Genomic DNA, 26537 nt, shown 5'->3' on the forward strand with positions numbered 1-26537 from the left:
GGCTCCTCTCAAATCTTCCATTCCTGAAAGCTGAGGAGGCGAGTGAAGAACAGCAACAGCAGGAACTGCTGTTAACTACTCAGTTACAGTTGGAGTACAGTGGTAGAGGTCGAGACCTATTCAAATGTAGGTCCTCTGTCTCAATCTAAACTGTGGTGCTCTGACTAAGCGATAAATGGCAGCTGATTCCAGCCACATGGAATTTACTTACAAAAGTGCACACGGTGCAGTAAAAGGGAAGCAAAGATGCAAGGATGAGGGGAAGTGGATGGTGAGGTGGCAAGAAGGCAAGAGAGGACTTGGTTTGGGAAAATGCAACTAACAGACTCAGGGCCAGGCTCATAAAATGGAAGTAAAAATTTGCAACACACATGAAATAATGCTTGCAAGTGTTTGTTTAAAGGGGCCATCCAGTGAAGGATGCCACAAGACATCTCAAATCCTCAGAAGACATTATCAAACAAAGCAACATTCTTGTATGTGAGGAAATCGCAGAAAGTAACATATATTGATTGGCAGGGATTATGACTAGAACCTGACAAAGATTTTGCTATCATGAACAGATTCAGAAATCAGGAAGACAAGCACTTGATGAAGAGGAAGCTGCTCTCTACTTGAGGTACAGTTATGCTGCAAACAACCACTCCATTCACGCAAGAAATGATCTAGGTGCTTAAAGCTAAAAGGTGAACCAAATAAGCAGACTATGAAGAGCTAGCTGCCAGAAATGTGATCAATACAGGCAGAGAGAGTCAAACTTGGTGGAAGGCTCTTTATTCCTAGAGTTGGCTGCCCCCAGCCTTTGGTTATTAGCTACCAATGTGCCTGAAAGCCTGCGAAGGTAGGTGATGGTAGTCTTGGCTTTTGATTTTATGAATTCTTCTGCTGAAAACATATTTGTTTTGCATACCTTAATGGTTGCAATATTTGAAGAGATTTCTCTTGGTTTCAATGACCACCACATTTTTCAGCATGTAACTAGATAGCATAAGCCTCAAGCAATTGGTCATTTTTTTCAAAACTTTCTTTTTACCGGGAATTCATTTGTAAATCTAGGAGGCGTCTTTAAGAGGTAAGGGTAATACACTATAAGCACCACAATCACATTTTCCTTCCACCCAATAAAACCATTTTGTTCCATGAAGAACGAAGATCGGCCAGAGACGTATTGTTCAAAGCCCCTCCCCATGGATATTCTTGTTTAGAGACAAAGCAACCCATTGAGATCCCTCATTCAAGGATGCCATCTCAAAACTCAGTCCTTTTTTTTTTATTAACCCAGTCAAGAACGTTTAATTATGGAACACTGCTTTCAGGAGGATTTTAAGTGCCACTTATCACCTGCTTCCTTTTATTTATTGAGATGTGGGAAAGACAACATTCTCCCAAAATGGATCTGTGCATTAGAGCTGCTCTGCCTTGTCTAGGAATCCATTAAACCAGATTTCTGGCTCAGCTTTTCCTGACCTATTACATTTGCAGATCTCATAACAGAAGCTGTCCATCAGGGATGGATGGACGGACAAACAGATCTGTCTATCGAAAGAGAAAAATAAAATGCAGCCATTGCCTCATCGCTTCATCCCATGTGGTAGTTTAGTTCGCTGGGTGAGGGATTCATTAACTTTGTCAGAGATACAGGCTTAAGTGGAAGTAACCACATCAGATTTACTGTGAAGCTATGTTAACTGGTTTCAAGAGTTAGTCTGGAAAACACTTTTAGCTACTGAACAATGACTATTGACAAAACAATGAAGAAAAAGATTTGGAGATATTTATTCAGAAATCTGGATAGTAACAATTTTATGAAGCAAAGGACAAAGACAAAGAACTGAACTCATTCATCATTAGAATTGTCTGTGCTAGTGAAGAAATGCCAACGCTTCAGATAGACAACATAAACAGCCAAGCCAGCCACACTAGTGCAGATCTCAGGCATTCTCTACCAACACTCTGCCTTGCCATGTGCCTCTTGTGGAGAAGTCAAAATGAAAGTTCTTTACTGCAGAAAACCTGTCCTCTTCATCTAAGCAAGTATTCATTTAAAGAAGTTCAGGCACCAGAGCATTTCATGCATGCCAGATAAAAGACAACAATTACAAACAGAACTGGTATCAAACAAAGTTTAAAACAATGTATGATAATGCAACCACCTTACAAATACATTGTAAGGAAAGGGTAAAAAAATATTCAGAAGGGCAAGGTTAATATCTAAATATTGATCAAACTGAAATAAACGGTGGCTAGCTTGGTTTAGGGCCTATGCCTTTCTCAATTATTCAATGAGAATGAGGACAAGAAAACAGGTAGTTACTCTTTTGCAAATTGATGATTTTTTGGGCCAGTACCACACTGTTTGATAAAGTCTTTGGAAGATTATGGTTTTCTTTTTTAAATTGAATGGAGAAATGAAATTACTAGCATCCAGCTCCAAGTTTTGGCTCCTTATTTTTATATCTTTAGATCTTTTAGCCAGCCCAGTTCTGGCCCTACTGAGTCCATCAGCCAGGTCTAAAACTTATTTTGTAGGGACTTTCAAGGTTTTGAGATTTAAGCTCTTCTGTAAATTTGTCACCCAACTGTTACTTTTGTCCCGACTCAAAATCTTCCACTACTCATGTGCCAACTCTGGCCTTAAAATTTAGACCTCAGGATTTTCCACAGTCTCCTGCTCTTCTTTGGAAAAAAATGAAGGCTCCCACCTCTCTCGTCCACATCTTTCAGCCTCTTCTATTGGCCTTCTTAGGGCGATAGGATTTCATCAGTACACTCAAAAATATCCTGTTATGCTCTAATATGTAGTCCTGTTCCTAATGTCTGTGTGAGTAAAAGGACATATATAATCATGGGGTCCTAATTTGCCTCATGAGTGGAGCACGCATTAGTGCTGTAAGCGTAATTGGCTATTTGCCTCTATTTGGAAGGTGGGACCGACATGACCATGTAGTCAATAGGATGCCAAGGGTGCCATGTCACTGACAAACCTATCTATGTCCTGCTGTCTTCCCGCTTGTGTGCACAGCTCACGAGGAGTGAGGCTACTAATATCCCTATGTACAATTACAATTCATAATTTTTAACCTTGCCTGAGATACCCAATAATAAAGGGATTACAGGCTTATCACACAGCATTTTTATCTTTTCAATACCCGTTCCACAATATGAGTTAAGTGCTCCCTAAAAAGGGTTAAGCTCATCTTGGTTTTTAAGGCCCAGGATGAGACTTATTGATGAAGCATGACACAGAGGGTCCACAAAAAACTAAGCCATTGCACCTGGTACTTGATTTAGCTTGTTACTGAACAAGTAACCGGGTTTAAATATGGGCACAGGATACAATAGTCTGTGAAATGTGTATGCTCATACTCAGCTACCGAAGCAGGAGTCCATGACCGTATCTTTATCAGAGTGATTGCTATCTAAACTAGAAATTGGATACTGAGGTAATATATCACCATTTGTGTTGATCCTCTATGTGAGTAAATGTTTTCTTACGACACTGAGAACCTAAAATCCACGTATTTGTAAACTAATCAGCCTAGCTACATTTTGTTGGGCAGCCAGGTATTCCTTGATGTTCAACCTGTAGATGGCGTACAAAAACCTGTATCTTCCCCCAGGCGAAGACTTCCGAAGCCAGGGTCCCATTGTTCCTAAAGCACTAGCACCTATGGGATGCTAAGCAAGTTTTCATCTGTATCATAATTGCTTTTTTATCTGGATGATAAATGCATGTGTGAGAAAGAAAGAAAAGTTACTTCTGATCCCAATTCTCCATCCTGGGTATTTTCTGTGAACTCATTACCATTAGAACATATCAACATGCGCAGGATCATAGAACACATTCTAAATCAATGCACTTTTATTTATGAGATAATCTTGCAGAACAAACATTCCCAAAGGAGGCAATAATATGTTAGTTTTTAAATAAAGCATATAACACCAAAGCAGTCATTAACAGACACTGCAACTTTACAGGCCACTGCAAAAATGCATGAAAATAGTGGGGAATTGTCCCATTGCTTAGGCTTTAACGTAGGTGAAAGTGTGAACAGGAGGATTCTAGAAGATGCCCCACCATGCACAAGTGTCAGACAGTTTGTTTTTGATGGAAGCAATATAAAGTACCTATCAAGAATGACGATTAAATTATTAACCCGGGGCAATAGGGAGGTAGATGAAATGTTCAGGACTTCAAACAAAACCCCCATAACAGAGAATTAAGTTATATGTTATTTTTTCCTTGGCATCACTGGACTTTGTTTGATATTCATAAACAATAGAAAAAAAGTAGGAAACTCCTCTGCATAGCACGAAGCCATGAGACCAAAAGAAGAGCAAGGTACACAGACAGATATATAAACAAAGTGTGCACACACTCACAAGGATGCCCGTTCTCAAGTCAATGCGAGTATGCCCAGCAATAAATATGAACAGGTATCCAATACAGGGATCCACAAACCACTAGACTTGTAATCTTGCCCACTACTGTCCCTATAGCTGCCTTCTCCTTGACAGAGTGAGCTCTAGGCATATCTGGTGAGGGTCTGCTGATCTTCTGATAACAGTAATAACACACAACACTATCTATCAAGAAATGGACGGCTTAGGCTAAGTCTGTTTAAATACAGTTTTAGTGTACAAATAACTAAGTGTATGTCTGTCTTGGATTTTAATGAACAATCCCCTCAAGGGCAATTAAAAAAGAACGTAATTTGTTAACCAGCATGGTAACATTTGTGAAGATGGAGTAAACTACTGATGACATTACACTAGGTAGAAAATAAGAGTGTATTTTCAAAGAAGGAAGAAAAAGATGAGGCCCTTTGAAACAACTCTTTTCATTACAACTGCAGGACATCCACCTTGTGCATCAATTTAAAAGTAAGCACCATTAATTTAGAAAGCACTGTATTGAATTCTATGAGAAAGTCATTTGTATGTCCTTCTAGGAAATCTTTAACAACAGCAGGTGAACTGCTGCCATGTGAATGTTCAAAGACAGAAGCCAATGACAGATTGAATCTTAGATCGCATCACCATAATTGGTTAATGGTAACACTGTTGTTTAATGGAAACATTGTAGATGAACAGTCTATGTAAACCATGGAGTTTGAAAAGATGGTAGGCTTGAAGGATTTGAGGCCTAGCTTTCATGTGCATATGATAGGTTTGCGTCTCCAATGCCCACTTCCTTGAGGTTCAAGGATGCCCATATGGGCTCCATATATAAGTCCTGCAACTTATAAGTTAGTCACTATCAGCTGATGGAAGTGCTTTCTTAAAATTACTTTCCTTTGCATTGTCCTTCCTAAGGCTCCACTAAGGTAGAGATAAAAGGGCTGTCTTTTTTTAAAAAAAGTTAACATTTCAGTCTCCTGTTCTCTGGCACCCTTGGTCCTCCAGGCACAATTAAGAGTGGTCTTTGCAGTCTGAAATCCAGTACTAGAAAGTACATATTACCTTGGTGGCCAGAAGACAGGAGACATGTCTGTCTGACTCTCGAGTCATTGAGTCACTGACAGCTCTGCGTAGAAGACAACCTTCTTGTGAAGAAACCACTTTTGTGATCCCTACAATCAATGTGTTAGAGAGGGAGCCTTTCCCAAGTCGGTAGGTGTCTTTAGGTTTTTGATGGTCATGAGACTTTTGCTTCTATGATGGATTGATGATGTTGCTGCCAGTAATGTGTATGAGTTCACAGCTGTTGTGCCCTACTCCAGCCTTTAGCCTTGAGAAAATCTCTCCTCTCCTTCAAACATAGCTATTTCAGATACTCTCGTTTTGGCTCTAAGGAAGTTAAAGCCATGAGGGGCGGATCACAACCAAACCACGTGCATAGCTCTTTGCAGAAAACTTAGCCATATCCTTTACCGCACTCAACAGCCGGTCTGGAACAATTTCTATTTAAAATATTAATTTGTTTCCTAAGGCAGATGTTCAACAACCTGAGCTAGTGAACCCAAAATGGTGCTATCATACTAACTCGGAACAGCTTAATTTTTGTGGCTTTTGCTCATGGCATGTACCAATACACACCTTGCAAGGAGTGTGGACTAGGTTCGTACACCTTTTTAAGACCTATATACACACATTAACAGGGAAACCAAGCAGTTAAGGGCCATCTCCGTAGGCCCAACCACAGCTTGCTAAATGTAAGAGTTGGCTTTCTTTTTTATCATAAACTGTTCCAGTTAACATGGCTAGAGTGCTTTTGGTGAAAAAAACATTGGTGGTATGCGATTCAATCTATTTCCAAGGGAGGTAGTTTAAAACTAAATATTTAAGATCTGGATGTACTAAAAGTATATTCCCAGCATGGGGAGGACATTTCTTTCTATCCACTACCACTACTGTGAATGGTAGGCATGGACAGTAAAATAAGAAATGCTGACATGATATAAGAAGGCCTTCCGAAAATAAGGTGGGCATTCTCTCAGCTTCCCATTTATTTATTTAGGTTACTTACGGAGTGCAAACTTTCACGGTAGGTATCATGGCCCTTAGGTGAAAGCAGCCTAAACTAACAGAGCTGGTATTTCAAGATGGAAATGGCCACATTTTCAAAACCTTCCTAAGTGTCAGTAAGGAGCTTTGCCATCTTAATGACAGAGGAAAGGGGTCTTAGTGTGTCACTTCTGCTATAGAAAAACAATCTCTCCTTCTTAAGCTTGTGTGTTGAACGTTTGGAATAACCACTTGAAAGGCATGAGGCAGCAATTAGCAATTGGGCCTGTAAACTGAGAACGCCCCAGATAGTGGAGAAGGTTTTGGGTTGAAGAGGGCTTTATGGCTCAAGAAGAGAATTGTGACAAAATTTGCAGCTGACCAGGAGCCGACGCAGGGTTGGCAAAGCAACTGAAATGGAAATGAATCCCTTAAAATTGCTGCTAATCTTGCTGCTGAATTTTATACTAACTTAAGTTATGTAATGTCTTTGCTGGTAACTCTATGTAGAATCATGTAACAATGAAAGCATTAAGTATTTTCAGGTCTCGCCTAGGGACCACTTGCGCTGTTTCTTCGAAACATGTTGTATTAAAGTATGGACTTGAAGCTTCACCCACTTTCCCGCCAATCTTTTTAATTGCCTCCTGTCCCTGTCCTTTGTAAATGGTGACTTTTCATTGATCAATAGGCTTAGTAATCACTCCTCAGTACCACCTTGTCTCTTCTTGTAACCTCCTATGAGAACACCCCCTGTTACATGTGCTGTTACTCGATCGGTTTTATTTACAGCATCCAGCACTGTTTTGTTAAACTTTGTCCTGACTGCTGTTGCAGGCAAGACACGCTCTCCATCATTGCTTTTTACTAACTTCCGTTTCCCAATTCCTCCCCCAGCCCCCATTGCACTGATGCTGCGCTTCATAGTTCGGGAACCAGGCACCATTGTGAACTCTTCCTCCATGTGCCATTATCCACCCTTCCACTCCCATCCATGGCTTCCTGCGCACGCTCTACTTAATCTTACTCGGGCTTTCACTTTAACAATGGCGGCTGCCGTATTCACTTTTGAAAACATCATCTCTTTTTTTAAAGCGCATCCCGCTCTTTCAATCAAACAATGGCAGGTGCCAGGTCTTCTGTTGCAAACACGTCTTAGAAGTGAGCTTCTTGAACTGCGGTAGGACCTGCTTTTCAAATACGTGCTGTGACTTTCAAGACTGCTTCAGTTTTAAAACCAAATCTAAGTTGTGGGAGGCTGCTGCCAGTGGTAATGCCAGCACTGCTTGCACAGCAGTAAAATTTGCCTAAAAGAATTAGAATGATGCCTGCGACTGGCACCAAACACCATGTACCGCAGCGGCCGCTTAGCCTAGAGCACACCAGTGTGCTGCTGAACCAGAGTGTGTGAATCATTCCCGGATGGCCGGTGTTTGTAAAGTAAGTGAGTCAGTGGCAGGAGTGAGGTATCGCTCACTTTGCTGCTGCTTCTAATGATACTTTGCTTTATACATTTTAATACCGCTTTAGCATGGACATTTTCAGCTTTCACTGGCATTGCCCCCACGGGATCTCCGGTGAGTTCACACCCGGCTGCCTTCTCCCCCGCTAATACCGCAATGGTACTCTGCCACAAGGTTGCTACTTGCAGCCGCTTCCTGATATGCCCCCCTCACTGCACCATGTCTGATGCAGATCGGCCTGCTGTTGAGGCTTGACAGCGGCCTGCTTCCCAGCTGAGGCCCCTCACATCCTGTTTGGAAAACACGGCACAGGTCCACTTGGGACAAAGAGGTCCTGGACTCCAGAGGGCACAGCACAGCTGGATATGTTTGTCTATGGTGCGGCCATTGTGCATGTCTGTACTGAATAGCATGGGCGCATAGGACTCCCACGGTATAAAGAGAGGTCATCAGCTGGCTGGCATCAGATAAGTTCAGGCACACCGTCAGTGCACCAATAAAAGATTTTGATTCCTCAATTAGTAATTATGATAATTGTAAAAAGTAATTTGCAAGTCAACAGACAATAAAGTGGTTTACTTTATCAAATTTTATTCTAACTAATTTGCTTCCTAATTGACACATACGAGATGGCTTGCATATTGAAGCATGAGCTGGACCTAGGTCATAGAGAGATGACCAGTTGCTATGGAAACCGGCCTAGGCCCTGCAAAGTTGTTTTGTGTGTTTCTGGTTTCAATAATACCAAGCTTAGCCTGAGTCCAGTGATCATGCAGCTCTCTACTCCTCCTCCTGAAGTTAATCAGTCTGACAGCCCTGTGATTTTAGACACACAGGCTAGCTTTTACTATTATCAGCTCTCAGTCCATTGCAAAGGAATCAGGGCAAAATGTTTTCTGGGTAACAAGTTTTTCTTTTACAATTCTAAATAACGTCACCTCAATCCAAAGCTATTGAACCTATTTTTTGGAGCACTAGTTATTTAATTCCTCATGGTCAATATCTATAAATTTTAATAAGCAATAGCGGTGCTGAATATCATTGAAGGACTTTGTTTTCACAAATGCTATATGTGGAAATTGTGTTTTCATAGATTCCAATATCCGTTTTAACGCAGGTGCATGAACGGAAAAATTCAATTCTAGCTTTTCCTTCTGGAAAGCCTCCCCTAGGCTGAAGCTCGATAGGCAATAACTTTTTAACCACACCACACCAAACCACTCCAAACCAAAACACTTAGATAAAAGGCATTGTTATTTACAACGACAGTAGCTCTAACTCTGAAGATTGCGAGAACTATTGCATTGCAAATGCTTGTTAGTTTGTGTGAAAGAGAAATGTGCAATCCTCTTAAGCAAGCACAGTTGGAAAATACAGGAACTAACCTTGACATTGATTTGGTTGAAAAGTTACTACTGCATATTAAATTTCACAAATTGACGGAAGAAGGCAAGTTGGCTACCGTCCATGCAATTTGCATACAGAGGGTGCTTCAATCAGCAGAGCAGGCTTCAGCTTCACCATCATCAACACATTACGTCCCACAGCACTGTATGACGCAGAGGAACCGAGGGTTGGGCTGGAAAAATATCCAGCATTTTGACAGATGCCCCATTATGTGTTACCCCGAAACTGGTCCCAGGATGCTAGTTTTTCCAGTCCAGAGAAGACCTGGCTTGGAAGTGCGGGCTGGACTGTTCCCATGAGGCACAGGGTCAAGACTGATTTGCATATGGCTGGGTCTAAACTGAGGTGGCGAAGTGGGCTAAAGAATGATGCTGGATTAAACCCAGATCTGTGACTGGGGGTGAGTGTCTGAAAAGTTTCAGCGCCCGTCCATCATCTCCTTGTGTTTGCCTGATTCTAAACAATACCCTAAATCTTAAACATTTACTTAAGAATACACAAATCTACTGTTCGACTCAAGTGGTGTGGCGGATGTAGAGCCAGAGGCATTAAGTTAGGAAATAGCGCAGGGATTTTTGGCATCAAAGACAAAATGGAAATTTTACTTTTTCATGTTTCTGCATCTTCTGAAAACAGGACATTTGTAGCTCCTAGTGCCTGCTGCTATGCCATGTCAATGGTGGATTAAAGAGGCTGACTGGTAGCACCAGCCCTGAATAAAATATTTACTGGCTGCCTCATCCATCGGGGACACTGGTGGACACTTTTCCCTAAGAAAGAAAGGATCCAAGTCAGGATCATTGTACGTTTTCTTTCTTTTAATTGTGCTTATAGTTTAATTGTGCTACTAAAGAGCGGCATTGAAAAAGGATTTCTGTGGCGGTTTCAAAAGTCTACAACCAATGGAACTATCAGTCTTGTCTGTGACTTTAATTTGTGTCTTTCAAAGAACACAAATGTCTGGATATAGGGTGGAATGGCATCAACAGTCAGCAGCCCCATTTGTCACTTTGCTCAAGTGTATTAGGCCATTGGTTTGCGAAAACTGATTTTTCCAGAGATTGCAGAGAAAGGGCGATGCCTTTTATTTAGGTTACTTGCAGCAGAATACAAAAATCTTGACGTAAAGAAACTCGGAAAAAGTAAAATTGAATTAAACTAATCAGTGCTAGTACAGGTAAGTGTTAGGAGTAAGGCAGCTGGTAAAAGGTAAAGTATATGTTAGAGAAAGAACTTAGATTTAAAAAAAAAAAACATTAAGTGGAGGTCGGGAGGTTCCCCCTGTATATAAAGATAATAAAATAACAACAAGGAAAAAGAAAATGTGAAAGTAAAAATTACTGGAGGGTAAAATGTGAATTATTACTCATAAAAGAGTGGGTACGTGGGGGGTTTCAGTGAGCATTTATAAGCTGAAACAATAAAATTGAGGTTAAACTCTAAATCTCACAAAAAAAGACAGAAATGATAGGGTAATTGAAAACATTATTAAAAAAATAAGAGTGAGGTTTTCCCTCTGGGCTTAATTAGTTGGAGACTAGTTTGGAGGTGATAAGGGACCCTGAAAATAAAAAGACATGGAAATAAGGAATATGCATTCCAACCTTAGGTGAGAACTACGTCGGTGCTTTTGGTCTTCAGGTAAAGTTCAACACCCTGGTTGCAACCTCTCTCAACAATCTTCTATTAGATTCTCCTCCATAGAATTTCTTGTCTAGAGCAGCCAGCTCTGGGGTGCCCATCTCTGTGGCACTCCTGCCTGAAGAATGCGTCTCTGGGACATACGTGACTCAGAGTTTCCTTTAAGAATGTTTGTGATGTAATTTGATTGGCGTCTCTTTCCAGGGGCACCAACAGAGGCCCTTAGATGTGCTCTGTCTGTTCCTGGTTGTGGGTTGTTGGAGGGTTTACCATGGACTGCAAGACACTACAGTTGTGTTTGGACTTAATTTACAGAGTGGTGTTTTCAGATAAATGTACTTTATTAATAGCAGATGTAGTTTCACAGCTCCTTTTTTAATAATAAATAAATATAATTAAAACAAAGATATTGATGATTTTTTGACAGATTTTCAGAAGAGAAAATATATAATCTTTTTTTATTCATGGAACCCACAGTGAATGGAGGTTTATGAATATGAGGAACAAAATCTCATGATCAGAGAATAAATATTTTAGAAAGAGAAAAAAAACTTGTGTGAAGGGCTTTGTGGGTTATAAAAAAAAAACTAAATTCTAGTTTACATGATACTAACAGCCATTCAAAAAAGTCTTGAGGAGACAAACGCAATCACGGACACAATTTGATAGGAGAATGTTAAGTGGTTCAAAATACATTGGAGCATTTTATGTTAAAAAGCATTGAAAAAGAATATAAGTTTGACTTATGTGTAGCGAATTCCCACATAAAACTGGCACAATGCATGCGCTCGTGTGCAGACAGCATCACACACCAAGAGATATCCATTTGCTTAAACTGCCATCAACATAGAGGCACCTGCACACAATACTGTAGACTCTGCAGCTGAGCTACTAGGTATTGTGCATCAAATAGCACTGCTGGGCACCAATAAAACGGGAGACATCCCTTACAACGCGGGCATTGCATAGCAAAGCCTTTAGATCGCGGTCTTACAACGCAAGCCGTTACAACGACTTGCGCTGGATGGCGCTCTAACCTAAGGAATAGTATGATTTACTATTTCAACACCTTCCCTACTGTACATAGACTGGAGTTGGAATAGTAAATCATACTATTCCTAAGTCCAGTGCCCTCCAGCGCAAGTCGTTGTAACGACTTGCATTGTAAAACTGCAATACAGCTTTGTAATGGAACGAGTTGTATCGTCATATATTCCAGTAAACATCAGCAATGCACTTAAGGGGAGCACTGAGTAATGTGCAGCACTGAATCATAGATTGATGTACCTTATGAAATCACCAGGTGCATCAGGGAAAGCACAAGATGTGAGTGACAGTTCACAGTCACAGAGCTGTGTGCAATGGGGGCAGAAAGTTAAGTAAAATAGGGGGGAAATGTAGGTTTGTGAAATGTCGGGCATAGCAATTTCAACCAGCTCCAAGTTATGGACATCAGCATTTCCCCTGCTGAGATTTTCAAGTCCATACTTTAAATGGCAAGCACACAACTAAACCCAGAAATGGTTCAGGATCACACATGACATGGGCCACTCGGCTGCTGTGCTAATTGACAGGTGGAAATTAAGCACAAAAAAAACAATAAGAAGGATATCACCTCCGGTGTTTATAATCTGCCATATTTTTGTTGAGCTGAATTAAAGTGCTCCACTTTTCGGATCCAAAAGTGACCCCAGAAGCAGTGCTTCATTTGCGGCAGAGGTTGCAAGCAGTGGGCACCAGCACTTATTGCCCAGTGCAAGAGGGAGAAAGGCAGGAAAAGAGAAAGAAAAGAAAGATGGGAACACTTTAACAACGAGGAAATCAGGTATGCAAAACATACTGCAAGAGTGAGATAAAGTAATAGGAAGTAGAGGGTGGTATTAGGCAACCTGGACATTCTGCAGCAGGCTCCTAGGAAAAGCACTGGGATCCTGCACTTAATTATATTTACATGAATTGTATAAATTAAGCACTTCTAAGTAGCAATAGTACATATTTAAATCTACTGTAATCTTTGTTTCGAAATGTGAACAGGGAAGATGTAAGTATGCATGCAATAAAGGCTGAATTTATCATAAGAGCCAAATATGTGACTGAGCTCAATCAATATTGATACCCTTATCGGGAGGATGAAGACTGAATTGAATTAAAGTAGAGAAATTATCAAGATATTCCAACAATACTTTTGAACACCCTTATCTTGGGAATGAAGACTCTTTAGGATTTAATTTGAGGAGATAGTTATTTATTCCTCCTAACAACATATTGGATTCCTTTACATGACTCTGACGGGCAGTTCCTTTGTGACATTAATTGCATAAACAGGATGATTGATTCACCAGCCCTGAAGAAGTAAGTGTTGTTGCAAAACACATGTTGGGTGTTCTCACAAATTGTTTTTACAATGTTCAGAAAATTCAAGATCAAGATTTCTGAAAATTCATGAACAAAAAGGACTTTTTATAAAAAAAGAAGATAAGTATCACAATTCTGTTGTTTTCACCTCTCAGAGGTCGAATGATGGACTGATTTACGTAAACGTTAAAACTTTGGTGGACAGGTAACCAGCACATCTGATAGGAGAGGTGTCGGATAATGATCCTGCTTACTGTAGATGCTTAAGTGTGGATTACATACATCATTCTAGTCTTTCCTGAATCGTTAAACCATATGGCCATGTGATCTTTCTTACTAAATATGCTTCAGAAGTTTTGAAATTAGACAGAACTTCTTCCTAGCACTTCTGTAGCTGAACCTTCACCTGAAATGTATACAGAACACGTGGCAAGTGATAAAAAGTCAAATTTGATCAAAACGGCCCTTTTTTAAATTGACTTTTACAGTGTTAAACTTCAAGTTAATGGCATCCATTTACAATTAAACCTTGGGTCATTACATTTCCCTCATTCACTGTTTTAGATATTTCTTTTTTATCAGTAATTAAAATTAAGTGAAGAACAACCTGTGCATTCCTCCCCACATTTATAGATATTACATTATTTTGCTCCCCTACCCACCTCTGCGATTCCAAAGAAATATTTTGTTAAAAAAAAATGATCCTCATTTGTTTTTTCTCAGCTGCTACTTTCCTATCTTGTCCAGTGCATGCAGTATCTGTTCCACATAGCATGCACCCACAACTGGTATTTTGAATGCTTGTGCTATTTGACATACAAAATCTTTCTCTGCAACAATACTCTTTGCCTACCTCTATATTTTTCAAACTAATATTCATTAGAATTATTACTATATTTATATTTTCATGATCGCATCATTTTTACATCATTTTCTTTTTTTAGGTTTTGCTGCACAGTGCTTGTGCTGTGCTTGTGAAATCTATTTAATTTAATATATCTTAAAAGAGGCTTAAATCCCACCTCCACTTCTTATTTGTCCATGTGCTTGTCACTTTACTTTTCCTTAGTTTCTACTGGTTGTAGGGTTGTATTTCCTTTTTTTGGGTGTACTTCTCTTATCAGTATCCCGTGGCCCAATTACTCATTCTCATCCACTATTATGGCTGGAACTTCTTTTATTAGGTGATGGCTGAGACACGCTACATGTCTTTGTCTCGCCAACACTTTATTGAATTATTTTAACCAAATCTCTTCCTGCATGCATTTGAAACGTGCTTGTCGTCTGCCTGTCAGGTTTTTTGTTTGTCCTAAATGCGTGCTTGTACACAATCTTGAGCAGATGCAGAGACTTGAACCGGCTCCCCAGCTCTAAGGATGACAGTTTTGGCCTTTACGCCACATCTTCTGTCCTGCCTCTTCACTTGTTTTTATTTTTTACCAGCCTCAAATGTGCCATGGATCTGAGATTCCACTGGCTGTCTCATTCGGCTTGCATAATAAAATATCCACCATTATGCATGTATGACTTGTCTCAGTGGTTAACTGCCTAGTTTAAGGTAATATAGGTCTCATTCATGGTTACTGCTGGTCACCGTTCATTGTGCTGGCCTGTATTGTACTGCATTATGCATTATACTGCAACACCGGAAAGGATTGTTACAGAATGGAGTAGAAAGTACTTAACAGGGCCGCTTTTATTTTTAAACTATTCATCATTTTTGGTGAACTAGTCATCATTTTTGGAGAAAAAAAACAAGGAATACAGAATTATTTTAGTTAAATGTTGAGCTGACGCCGAGACTTTAACCCGGCTCCCCAGCTCCAAGATTGGCAGTTCTAACCATTACGCCACATTCTCTGCCATGCCCCTTTCACTTCTATTTTCAGTAGTCTTAATGTTTTTGCACCGGCGTCGCATTCCAGTTTGTGGCTGGTTATCAAATGCACGTGTTGTAATGAAAAAGCTATGTTGGGTATATTTTCGGAGCTCCATGTATTAACTTTCTAGAGTCAAGACCCCTGTACTCAACGTGTCCAATTCTATACAACACAGTTTTTAATTACAGAAGGGGCACAGGTGGAAACACCTCATAAATGAGCTGCTTCAGACATAATCAAAGGGCAAGGACCCACTCCACGAAGGGCTGACATGAACACTTTCTGTGAACACAGATGATCTGCACCAGTTTCTGGTGTTTTATTTGAGAGACACTCCCGCTTTAAGGGACACTTGGTACAACAGGGTTTTCTTCTTCCCTAGTCCATGTTTTAATCTGTCATTGCCAGTTACTCAGTCACCTGTTAAGGATCGAGGTAATAGAAGTGGCCTGGGTGGAACAGATTGTAAACTGTCTTTTTCAAAAGTACTTTTCTCCTTTTGTAATTTAGTGAAGCGTTGAGGAAAGTATCTTGGATTCATTCTGTTTATCACACTTCTTTAGAAAAAATATACAAATGCCTATCTCCATCACCCTTTGGGTTAACCCTCTTAATACAGAATTACTACCCATACTCACCAGAACTGAAGGTTTGTAGCAGATGCATCATTTAGTTGACCTCCCTGGACCACTTTACTGTTTTTACAGATTGGGAGATCCTCTTTAAATTGTGTGCATGATTTTATGTTGAAAACAAGGTTGTGCCGGTTCTGTTTTTACCTAGTCCTGCTACCTCACCCCTCCATGTGGCTGGCACCAGGCTCCTAGCCAGTTCTGTTTTTACCTAGTCCTGCCACCTCACCCCTCCATGTGGCTGGCACCGGGCTCCTAAAAGGTGTTTTAAAAAATATATAATTGTTCTGCCACCAACTGCTTCATCATGTTTAGGGACTTTCCAGTAAATGTATTCGTTTGGATTCTTATCTATCTTGTTGCTCTTAGAAAACAGCAGTGATGATCTATCCATTTTAGATAATGTAGGTTTGTTTTTTAGTTACTCTTTCTCTCTTCTGAATTGATTAGATATTGTTTGACTTTTCCTGCGGCTATTTCCTGTGGATTTTATTTTGATCCTAGTATATATTTGACACTCAGCACAGTATATTGCCTTTCTCAATAAACAAGTTATAACACTTTAAAAGAGTTTCAGTAACTTATATTGCACAACTACTCACCAAGCAACAACTTACAACAAAAAACAGTTTATTATTGATCACTTAGGCGAAACTTATTGCAATTACCAATGCTTGTGTTTTTTTTTTTTTTTTTTTTAACTGGCACTTTTTTACAAATGAAAACAATCTAATGATCTTCCATTCCAAGGAAGAGTAAAGCAATCAAAGGCATATACCAGGTAAACACTCAGTTGTCACCTCTTTTAAGGTCTCTAGTTCTGTTGTGGTTCTCTGTCATCACTGCAAGCACTTGTAAAACCAGGACTCTGTTTAAATATTAAACCATAGCATGCAGGGGCTTGAATTGTGCCTGTCATGTTGTAACCAATCACATCACGAAAGTGCTCACACTGATCATTCCTTAAATACAAAAAGTCTGTGAAATTGCTTGTGTAATCCACAGGAGAAAACAGTTCTGGGAAAATGTCATAATGTATGGCTGAGTCTTTAAAATTTACAATAATTTCCCATTCATTAACCTGTACAATTTAACCTTTTCAACCAATTAGTGTGTTGGAAAACTTGCTCAAGACACAACGTAAGAGACAACTTCACACTCCAGTGTATGGAGACCGTTTTAATGTTAGTCCATTAGGTACAATATTATAATAATACCGTACAATTAGAACATAAGCAACAAAGTCAGAAGTCCAAATCTAAGGAATTTGTTTCTGGTGTGAAAGAAAAAGATCTACTCAAATCCACTTCAGAAGACTGTGGAAAAGAAACCCTCACCTGGCTTAGAAGTAGTCTGTTCAGGCAGCCTCCAATCTTGATAAAATGACTCTCTTCAGTTTGTATATTTCTAATCTGGAGCAAGAGCCCTATGCAGTCTGTTCATCTAGAATTTGTATCAATGTGATCATATAGCATCTTAAAAATCTGGGTGTTAAATATGATCAATACCTGCCAAAGGATTACAAGGTAAATCCAATAGTTAAGCTTTGCTTTTTCTAACTAGAAGTACCGAAGTGAATAATCTAATTTCTTACCACTCTGCAGAGAATTCGAATCATGAATGGATATACCTAGGCCAGACTTTTGTAACACCGTCTATCCTGCGCTACCAGCATTGACTGTAAACAAGCTCCCGTTGGACAAAACACTAATTACATGAATTATATTGTATTTAAAAAAATGTATTGCACAAAGCCAGCTTTAACCAAACTACATTGGCTTCCAGCGACCCAAAGAATAACGTTTAAGTCTCTGATTCTCATACATATGCCCCTTCATGCATCAACCATAACTACAGATAACCATTATGCTAAGAACTTTTCTACTGAAGTACACAACCACAAGTAGGTTGCCTAAGAACTGGACGAGCATATTCATAAGCCGATTATTTTGAAAAGAATGAGAGGAGTGAGCTGCCAAGTTTTCATCTACTTCCAAAAGGAAAATGATCAGTGGAGGAACAAAGACACAATGGGGATAGATTACACAGCAGCGATCAATAATACATCCTACTCCCACACCTTTCATTCCTACCTTGCAGTTATGATGACAATGCCACATTGTGTACAAACACAACTGTTTTGATTCTTAAATGCGTCTATACAATAATATTCTGTTTAGGATTTACCAGGAGGTTGTACTTGCCCATTTTTCTTTGGCTACATTTATGGAAGGATGGATTTCAATCTCGCAGTAGATACAGTACTTTGGCATGACTGTGAATTAACCACTCCAAAAACCTTAAAAGAGAACCTACACCACTCTTACTTTGGCAGCAACCAAGTCATGATTTCTGCAAGACCAACTTATAATATATATTAACCTTCAAATGGGAAATTATCCAAATTCTACTGCTTTGGTCTTTACTTGGTCCTGCCTTTTGCCCAGCTGCTTCCACCCTCCCACCCTTTGCTTTGGTGGTTTCTCTCTCCATCTGCCATTTCCTTGCACTCAGCATACCATTTGAGAACAATATCAGGACTGCTAACAACTTTCTGTGTCTGTTTCAGTATATGACTGGCATAATCCTCTACTTCAAAACCTTTATTCACCTATGGCCATCCAGTATCACTAAATTCAGATGTATACTTACCTCACCATGGCACTGGAGTGGCTTAAATGTTTTTAATGTGAAACACTTGACATTCGATTTGTTTGGCAAACTAAACTGTGTCTGAAAGCTGAAGATTTTCTTTGGACTACATTATGCCATATTGGACATGTAAGAACTGGAAAGCTAGACTTCTACAAAGGTCACATTTTTAGTTATTTTTGTTAACGCATATAAATCACAACAAAGGGTACCTCAAAACAAAGTTTAATTTTGAACCTCTATGATTTGTCCAAATGAAGTATCTCAGTTCATGGGTTTCCTTCACTTATTTGGGTTATACAAAGGAAGACATACATAACCAGGGGGCACTAGATTTTAAAGTTTCAGGGCATTATCTCTGTGTAAGATTTGCATTCGTGTCCACGGCTTGTGGGGAGGATAGGGGTTCATTTTTTGGGTACTAAAATTTGAAGTTAAAGGACAAACTCTCAATAAACAAACTGCACATATGTAAACGCATTTATTTTTTTTATAAACAAAGTCAAAGATAATACGTAGTAAGGAATCAGTATATAGACAATTTCAGGTCATCCGACTGCAATTTGCATTCTTTTCCATGGCTTCTCCACCACAACTTACCTTTCTCAATTTATTAAATCTATGAAATAAATACGCATTTTGAAAGGCCTTTATATTCAATGTGTACTAATTTCTGTCAAGCAGTTGTTGCTTTAAAATGTTTTGGATAAAAAAATTAGCATCACACAATTTTAACCTTTAAAATGTAAGCCTTTTTTTGTTACTTACTGCAATGCAAGTAATTAAATTGTGCATCACTTATGTTATTAGTCTATCTTTACAAAGCGAAATGCTGCATACTTTTCCTCAACCAAGGCATTCAAAGACAGTCAATTTCAACTGTGTTTGTGCCTTAATGTATCTTTACATTGGAATTTTCCATGCAGCCGCTTATTGACCCTTTGAGGCCGTAATTCCTCTGTTGGCAGAAAATAATGCATTGATTATACTATAAACAATAGGATAGATATGGAGTTCTACATTCTGATCTACATTACTGTTTTATTATATGCTCCTTCTGACATTTGAACTCACCTGCAATAATAAAATAACATCACTACTCAGTTGTAATAACATTACACATGAGTAGTGATATTCTGGCATGTGCTGTTGCACTGTTGTTCTACAAATGGCAGAAACTACCCACTTATATTACATCAAACTGAATGTTTCTGTAACTAATGGTTCGATGCTCCTCAAGTTAATGAGGACCTAGCAGAGAACATAAGGAAATACTACAACATGCCTTTTCAAAATGCCCTACCATGTCATAGAAATGCCTCGTATACTTAGAATATCTTTATAGAGCACAGTTGGAGGTGCTTGATTCTAAATATACTTAAAACTAATCCTACACTATAATGAAGCAGCTGCTAGAGTCCCTACCTCCTCAATTGGGGCTTATACCTTAAGAATGCACTTTAAAACAGCCTACACGAAAGGCCAGACAAATACGATTACAATGTGTTCCTTAAAATGTCTCTATGGTAGTATGGTGGCAATCTGCAAAATGCCCAGAATCCACAGTCCAGTTCAAATCCAGTCATCAGGCAGAAGCAGAAGACATGCTACCACTGTGAATGAAGTTCCCTCTTCTGTTCCCAAGGAGGTATCACAAACTCCAGATACGCAGCTCGGTGAAACTTCAAACTTTCAACTGTGTGCCGCCAGGTCTTGAAAACCTCGACAAGAGGTTATTCAGAAAAGCTAGACCGGACAAGGAAGGAACGAGGAGAAACTTTGTATAAAAATGCATAGTTCCACATTGCAAAGCTACCAATGTCCCTGACATGTAGTAGCATAGTAGCCTTGGAAAAAAGGGATGCATAGAAGGAAAAAAAGAAGCTACTCCACCAAGAAGCATCCCTGCTCTGTTCCTCAATTCATTGATATTGCAGTTCAATTGCAATGATCAGGCACCGCCAAAAGACTCATCCATTTGTTTGATGGAATAATTAGCAAAGCAAGAATCCAAGCAATACCGTCTTTACAGCATGGGTACACAAAGTTTTATTTTCCTTAAATTAGACTCTCATTTAAGTAAAGAAAATAAACTTTGGCTCTTGCTCACCTTTAAAAGACCCACTTAAAGCAAAAAGATGATCTTTAAAAAACTTACCTCCATCTGAATTTTTGAAGCAAAGCTTCTTCTTCTGGTAAGCGATAAAGCTTGACACAGCTCCAATGAGGGCCACTCCCACCGCACTCACAATTCCAGCTACTACAGATGTTTTTTGTTCTGTGGAGATTAAAAAGAACAGTGAAGACAAGCACAAATTAGAGGGTTTTTTCAAATTGGTTTTCAATTCTAGCTATCAATTGATTGATAGCCTACCCCAATCCACTCAATATGGTATTAAAAGAAAATGTGCTATGACGCAGTACCCATAGTAGTTTGCGCTATAACAATACAAATTACATAACATCTGTGTTTTTTTAATATTATTGGTCTTATGATCCATGTTAGCTTATGGTACTGCACTCAGGACACCTATCAGATCTTTAGCAATAGTCTGGTTTCTTGCCAAGACTCGTGATAAAGATGGACTGACCCTTTGCCAAGTCTGTCTAAAGATGAAACCTAGGGAGCAAATGGGGGCAGCTAGGCTAGCTTAAGCCTCAGGTGTCAAAGTTTCAATACCCAAGAATAAAATATAGCATAGTACATCAAAAATTCAAGCTCAGAAACCTACCACCCAAACAACAAGAATCTCACACTACTTAAGTCACATCTTCAGTTCTATGATTTGGCGTTTTAGTCAAAGGTGACATGAGTACAGTCAATTATGTCCAATTAGGACAAACCAAGTCAGGTGGGTTCCCGAAATCAGTTACAGTACCAACTGGTTTCTATTTCTGTCAGTGGGACCGATGTAGCACTGAGTCGGCACCCACTTTTCTGGTGTTGATGGCACTCACAGAAACCGGGCCATTGACTGAGGTCATTGGCTCCACCAGTACCGACTGGGAACTGGGCTTTGGATTACAGTCTTAAGTATAACTTTAAATTCAGTTCTCTCTGGAGCCATACTACCTACAAAGATTGTTCAAATAGTTTCAAAATCAGCACAACCTTTTTCAGGCAACAAAAGCACACAGCTTGGCGCAGCTTTGTTGAGAGATGACTAGTCTGATTGTGTGTACCCATCATAGTGGGTCATTGAGTTACACTTCTAAGAACATCATGTTGAAGCAATAGGATAGACATACCTAACATCTATAAGTCTTATGAAGACATACCACTCATTACACCAAACACAAAAAAACGATTATGAGGGGCATATCTGCATGATCACTTCCACACAAACAAAGCTAGGACTTCAACCTCATAGCTCAATGTTTCTTAAGATTTTGACTTCTGTGGAACTTCTCGGAATCATTACTTGAATCCGGGGACCCCAGCCTAATTTTTGGAAGTCAGGGACCCCCAACCTCAAAACGATATACAAAACAATAGAAATAAAAGTGTACACCAAACAAATGCTGAAATATGGAAATATTTACTTCACAAGTATAAACAAAGTTTACAAATTTTCCATTTTGCTTCTTTAATTGTATATACTATATGTATTTAAATGTATTCATTTTAATATTTAATTTTGCTAAACAGTCACTGACCCCCCTGAGAAAGCCTCGCAGACCCCCAGGGGTCCTTGGACCACAGATTAGGAGCCACTGCTATGGATGATGCCTGTCCATTGAAAACAATGGCATAGTTAACCAGACATTCCATTCCTATATCAAGAATCATATACCCAACTCTTGACTCCCTTGCCATCTCATCCAAAGTACTAAAATCAGTCAAGCCTACTCCAACTCAGGAAGTATATAAGAAAATATACCCCCCTCAAATCATATTCCTAGTAACACTAAACTCCATCACCACGGTTAATATCTTGAATTTGAATACTATATACACCAAAGTCGCACTCTACAACCTCAGCAAAACATATACCCACTCAACTCTAATGCTAATCTATGGATGTTCAGCCTCTAAACATAGGCAAGAAAGTCATGACCTGTTACGATATTACAATCTTTCCCTTCATTAAAACACTTTGAAGGATTCAGATGCAAACAACAGCCTGCAACTGTGTGTGCCCTTGTTTCAAAATATTCAAGGGCGTAGCTTCATCAATAGATAATTCAGCCACTCGCACTACACCTATGCTGATGATTCATATCACCATTATTAATGGCAAAGACCACATTATTTACCTTACAATCCTGCCTATTGTAAAGATATTGAGAGTTCTATATCTGCCAAAGACCTAAAACTCAAAGCATATAAACAATAAAATCTTATAATGTGGTAGTGAATACCCAATGCCATTTAATCTTGTATGGCCAACCACATTAGGCAATAATCTTTCTCCCACACTCAAGTACTTACAAATCTTGGAACCTTCACAGACTCTTAGCTCACTCACATTGCAGAAATTAACAAAAAAAGATAGATACACCTTCAACCATTTATGATGACTGGGATGAATCTTTCCATTCCAAGCATATCCACAAAGTCATTTGTATAATCTTGTAACTGTGCTGTTCAGAATGCACAAACCAAATGGACTCCACACATAAGTCTGCCAACATACTCCAACTGCAGCCTATACAAATGTAAACAAAAAATAAAAAGAACAAAGCACACCAGCCAGAAAAGCCCACAGTGGCAACCAATCGCTCAAAGAAGATTTTTCAAGATGATGTGCATAACTCATGTAGTCATTCCTAAAATTAGTGCCAATATTTCCACAATGGAAATTGGCCATTAACCCCTCTGAGCATCATTTGATGTCAATCTCTGATCTCTTGAGAGCAGAACCCTACTTCAATACGTGGAAGAATATTTTATGAACAAGCTTTCAAAATTTGAACACTATCCCAAAACGCACCAGAATTACTGAAAATCACTTGAATTTCTGCAAAATCCTGGAATCTTCTCTTGCCCAATCAAAGGTAATCACCAACACTATTTCTGCAGACTTAATCACAAAATTTAAACCACAGAATACACCAGCTTTCCTATTTTGTCACACACTCAATTAATTAACCCCTGCAAAGGACTAATCGCAATTACAATAACCCTATCTCAACAAAGTCTGCAGTCTAATATCTATTAAAGACCTCACATTTGTCACAATTGCTCCCTGCAATCTGGTGCACACCACCAGGGGGCTGAATTGTGGGACTTTCCACTTATCCAATAAGCTTCTGAACCATACCCTGCATGCATATACTGACTACCAGTCATTTGGATGCTACTTGGAAATTGCCTACCATTCCCAATCCATGCTGAGTTTTGTGGAAGCCAGCCTATTCATGCTTGAACCTCAATTACCTAAAATTCCCTGCTCACGGCTTCGTCTCTACCCCTAGGTGGAAGACTTCCGCTCACCTGTGGCTGGCTAATGCTGGCCTGCTCACACCTGATGCATGTGATTACTCTGAGCTCTTTAATCTCCAGCTCCTGTCAGTGTTGGTCACTGTAGCTGTGTTCCGCTGAGACCGATCCTTGTTTCCTGAGCTTTTGATATCCTTGTTTCCTGAGGTTTCGTTATACCTTGGTTCCTGAGCTATAGTTATTCCTTATTCCTTGATTCCTGAGCTGTAGCGTTTTCTTGTTCCAGTACTAGCACTGACTTCAGTTTTTCCTTGACTCCTGTTCCTGTGCTGGAGCTATCCTTGTTTCTGAATTAGCAACTGCCTGAAGTGTTACCTTGATTCTTGACCTGAGCTATAGGATTCATTGTTTCTGATTTAGAACGGTCTTCAGTGCTACATTGACTCCTGATCCTTAGTTATTCTTTATTTCCTGGAATCCCAAACTAGTACTATTTAATACACCACTGAATCTGCTCTCCTGTATTTTCCTTGTCCCAGTGCCTGCTTTTCTTCCCATTAACTCTGTTTCAGTCCCTAGTTTGCTGTCTTCCTGTTCTGCTGTCTTCCTTCTAGTTTCCTTGTATGTTTGTAACTTGGTTCCTGACAAGTGCATCCTTGAATCCCTTCTTTTTCATTAAGAACTCCTTGCTAGCTCCTTGTCTATTGTGGCTGTGTATTTAGTTCTAAGGCCTTGCTGTTACCGCCTTGTGTGTTACAGTCTGATCGCCAGGATCTGTAGTAGCAGCTGACAACCTAGGTGGTGTTTGTCTACTGTGACTATGGTCTTTGAGTTACATTTATATCATCACCATAGGTAGCAGCTCCGCAGCCCCTGCCTTCAAATGTATATCCTATATGCGGGTATTTCCACTCTGCATCTGTAACAGCAATTGTGGGTGAGGAACTTACTGAGCTTCAGTCTTACCGTGTGGAGCTCCCTAATGCTTTACTCCACATTGTTGATATATATATATATATATATATATATATATATATATATATATATATATATATATATAGAGAGAGAGAGAGAGAGAGAGCGATATATAGATAAAGGCGTGAAGCCGAAACGTGTCCTGTGAGACCGTTTTCCTGTTGGTGACCTGTGAAAGAGAGAGAGAGCGAGAGAGAGATCTATCTTGGCTATCTTGCACGTCCGTCCTGGGTGTAATTATTCTGAATGATAAGCCTCCTCTTGAGTGCCTGTCCTTTCTGAGTGTTGCTTGACCATCTTGTTTCCTTGTATACGCTTCCCCTTTGTATCCCTTTTCCCCTCACACTTCCTGTGTGATCATGGGCAGTGCTGTACTCCTCTTTCTGCTAATGTTTTTCTAACCCAGTTACCAGTCCTTGTGCAAATCACTGACTGTGTCCAAAGCATAGTCCCGGACAGTCCCTGACATGTTTCAACACCATCACCAACCCACACCAACTGCCTCACTTGTATTTGGAAGAAATAAACAAGCAGTACTCCTCGTAAGGATCATCAACCATTTACTATAAATCCTTACATCCAAATTAACTAGCTCAAGTACCAATTAAATCAAAATTGCATTTACTGATAGAATTCATAAGAAATAAACTACTTCTAATCTAGTATCTCCTCAAACAACAATTTTCTCATTAATCTAACATCTAATATTACAATAAAAAACAAATCACTTAACCTGCCTTAAATTTGTATCAATATGTCTAAACCACTATTGATACTAGCACCTAAATCTGCATCAATTTCCCTCGTGTGCTCTACCATTCGAAGATATCACAACTCCATTTAGGAGTGGCATAGATGGGATGCGACTTCCCTACGGTGCCTTTCCTATTGAGTCCTATCAACATGTCAACACAAAAAGTATCAGCTACATCAAATCAAAGACTATACTGAGCTCCTCTAACACCAAGAGAAGTTGCCCTTAGAATACCCTAGTTGAAGTGTTCCCTAAAAAGTACAAAGGCCCGCGCCCACCAAAGTGGCATGCTTCATCATTGTGCCCTCCTCACCGTGGTTCCCAAAAGTCCACACCGCGGGATCTCCTGGAGCACTTTTGTGGTGATATGAATGCCTCCTTTAGGGAGAAGTGCTGGGGACCCTACTAGTTACATTTTGTGAGGGATAGTTAATTGTACAACTAGTTTATTGATATCTCCCTGTTGCATGAGTAAAAACAGTGCGCTCCAGAGTCTGTGCAAACTCTTAGTAGGATGTTGAAATGTTTCTGCTCTTATTTTATAGGACTCAACAGGTCTGGGGCATTTATCAGGACATGGTCCTCCTTCCTACTCTCCTAGCCCTATATTAAGGCACTGATGCTCTACACGTGTGTGAGAAGACGTGGAGGGAAAAATGGTGTACCTTGCCTTAAATGTTGCAACAACGGGTCTTATGACCGGTTCTGGCTACTGATATAGCCACCTTGCATAAACAGGTTCCAGGTGATACAGATGTTTCATCTGCAAAGGAGCAGTGGTAGGGGAGGTTTTGGACAGGTACAACTGCTGTAAGGTGGATAGAGTTAGATTGCTCTTAGTAAAGCTGGTAGTCCATTTCTGGTAAAGTGTTATCAGATTTGGGCAACATGGTCTTTGTTAATATTGCTCAGAGGGGCTGGACAACCTGAAATTCGGATCGACTAAGA

General features: G+C 39.6%; 1 protein-coding gene across 4 annotated transcripts in view; it reads right to left on the reverse strand.

Moving 5' to 3' along the window:
• The window catches only part of LOC146805099 (CD99 antigen-like), a 262650-nt gene that overhangs the window by 26615 nt on the left and 209498 nt on the right, over positions 1 to 26537 (reverse strand). For 2 of the 4 annotated variants that reach the window (XM_085622238.1, XM_085622240.1), the window contains 2 exons: positions 20636 to 20755; positions 18946 to 20223 (listed from right to left, as the gene is read on the reverse strand). In XM_085622238.1, the coding sequence (XP_085478364.1) occupies positions 20162 to 20223; positions 20636 to 20755 (182 nt within the window). In that variant the 3' untranslated portion in view covers positions 18946 to 20161. Of the gene's footprint in view, positions 1 to 18945; positions 20224 to 20635; positions 20756 to 26537 lie in introns of those variants that run through there. The other 2 variants (XM_085622237.1, XM_085622239.1) reach the window with 1 other exon arrangement.

The sequence above is a fragment of the Triturus cristatus genome, chromosome 8 (genome assembly GCF_964204655.1).
Source record: "Triturus cristatus chromosome 8, aTriCri1.1, whole genome shotgun sequence".
Taxonomy (NCBI): Eukaryota; Metazoa; Chordata; class Amphibia; order Caudata; family Salamandridae; genus Triturus; species Triturus cristatus.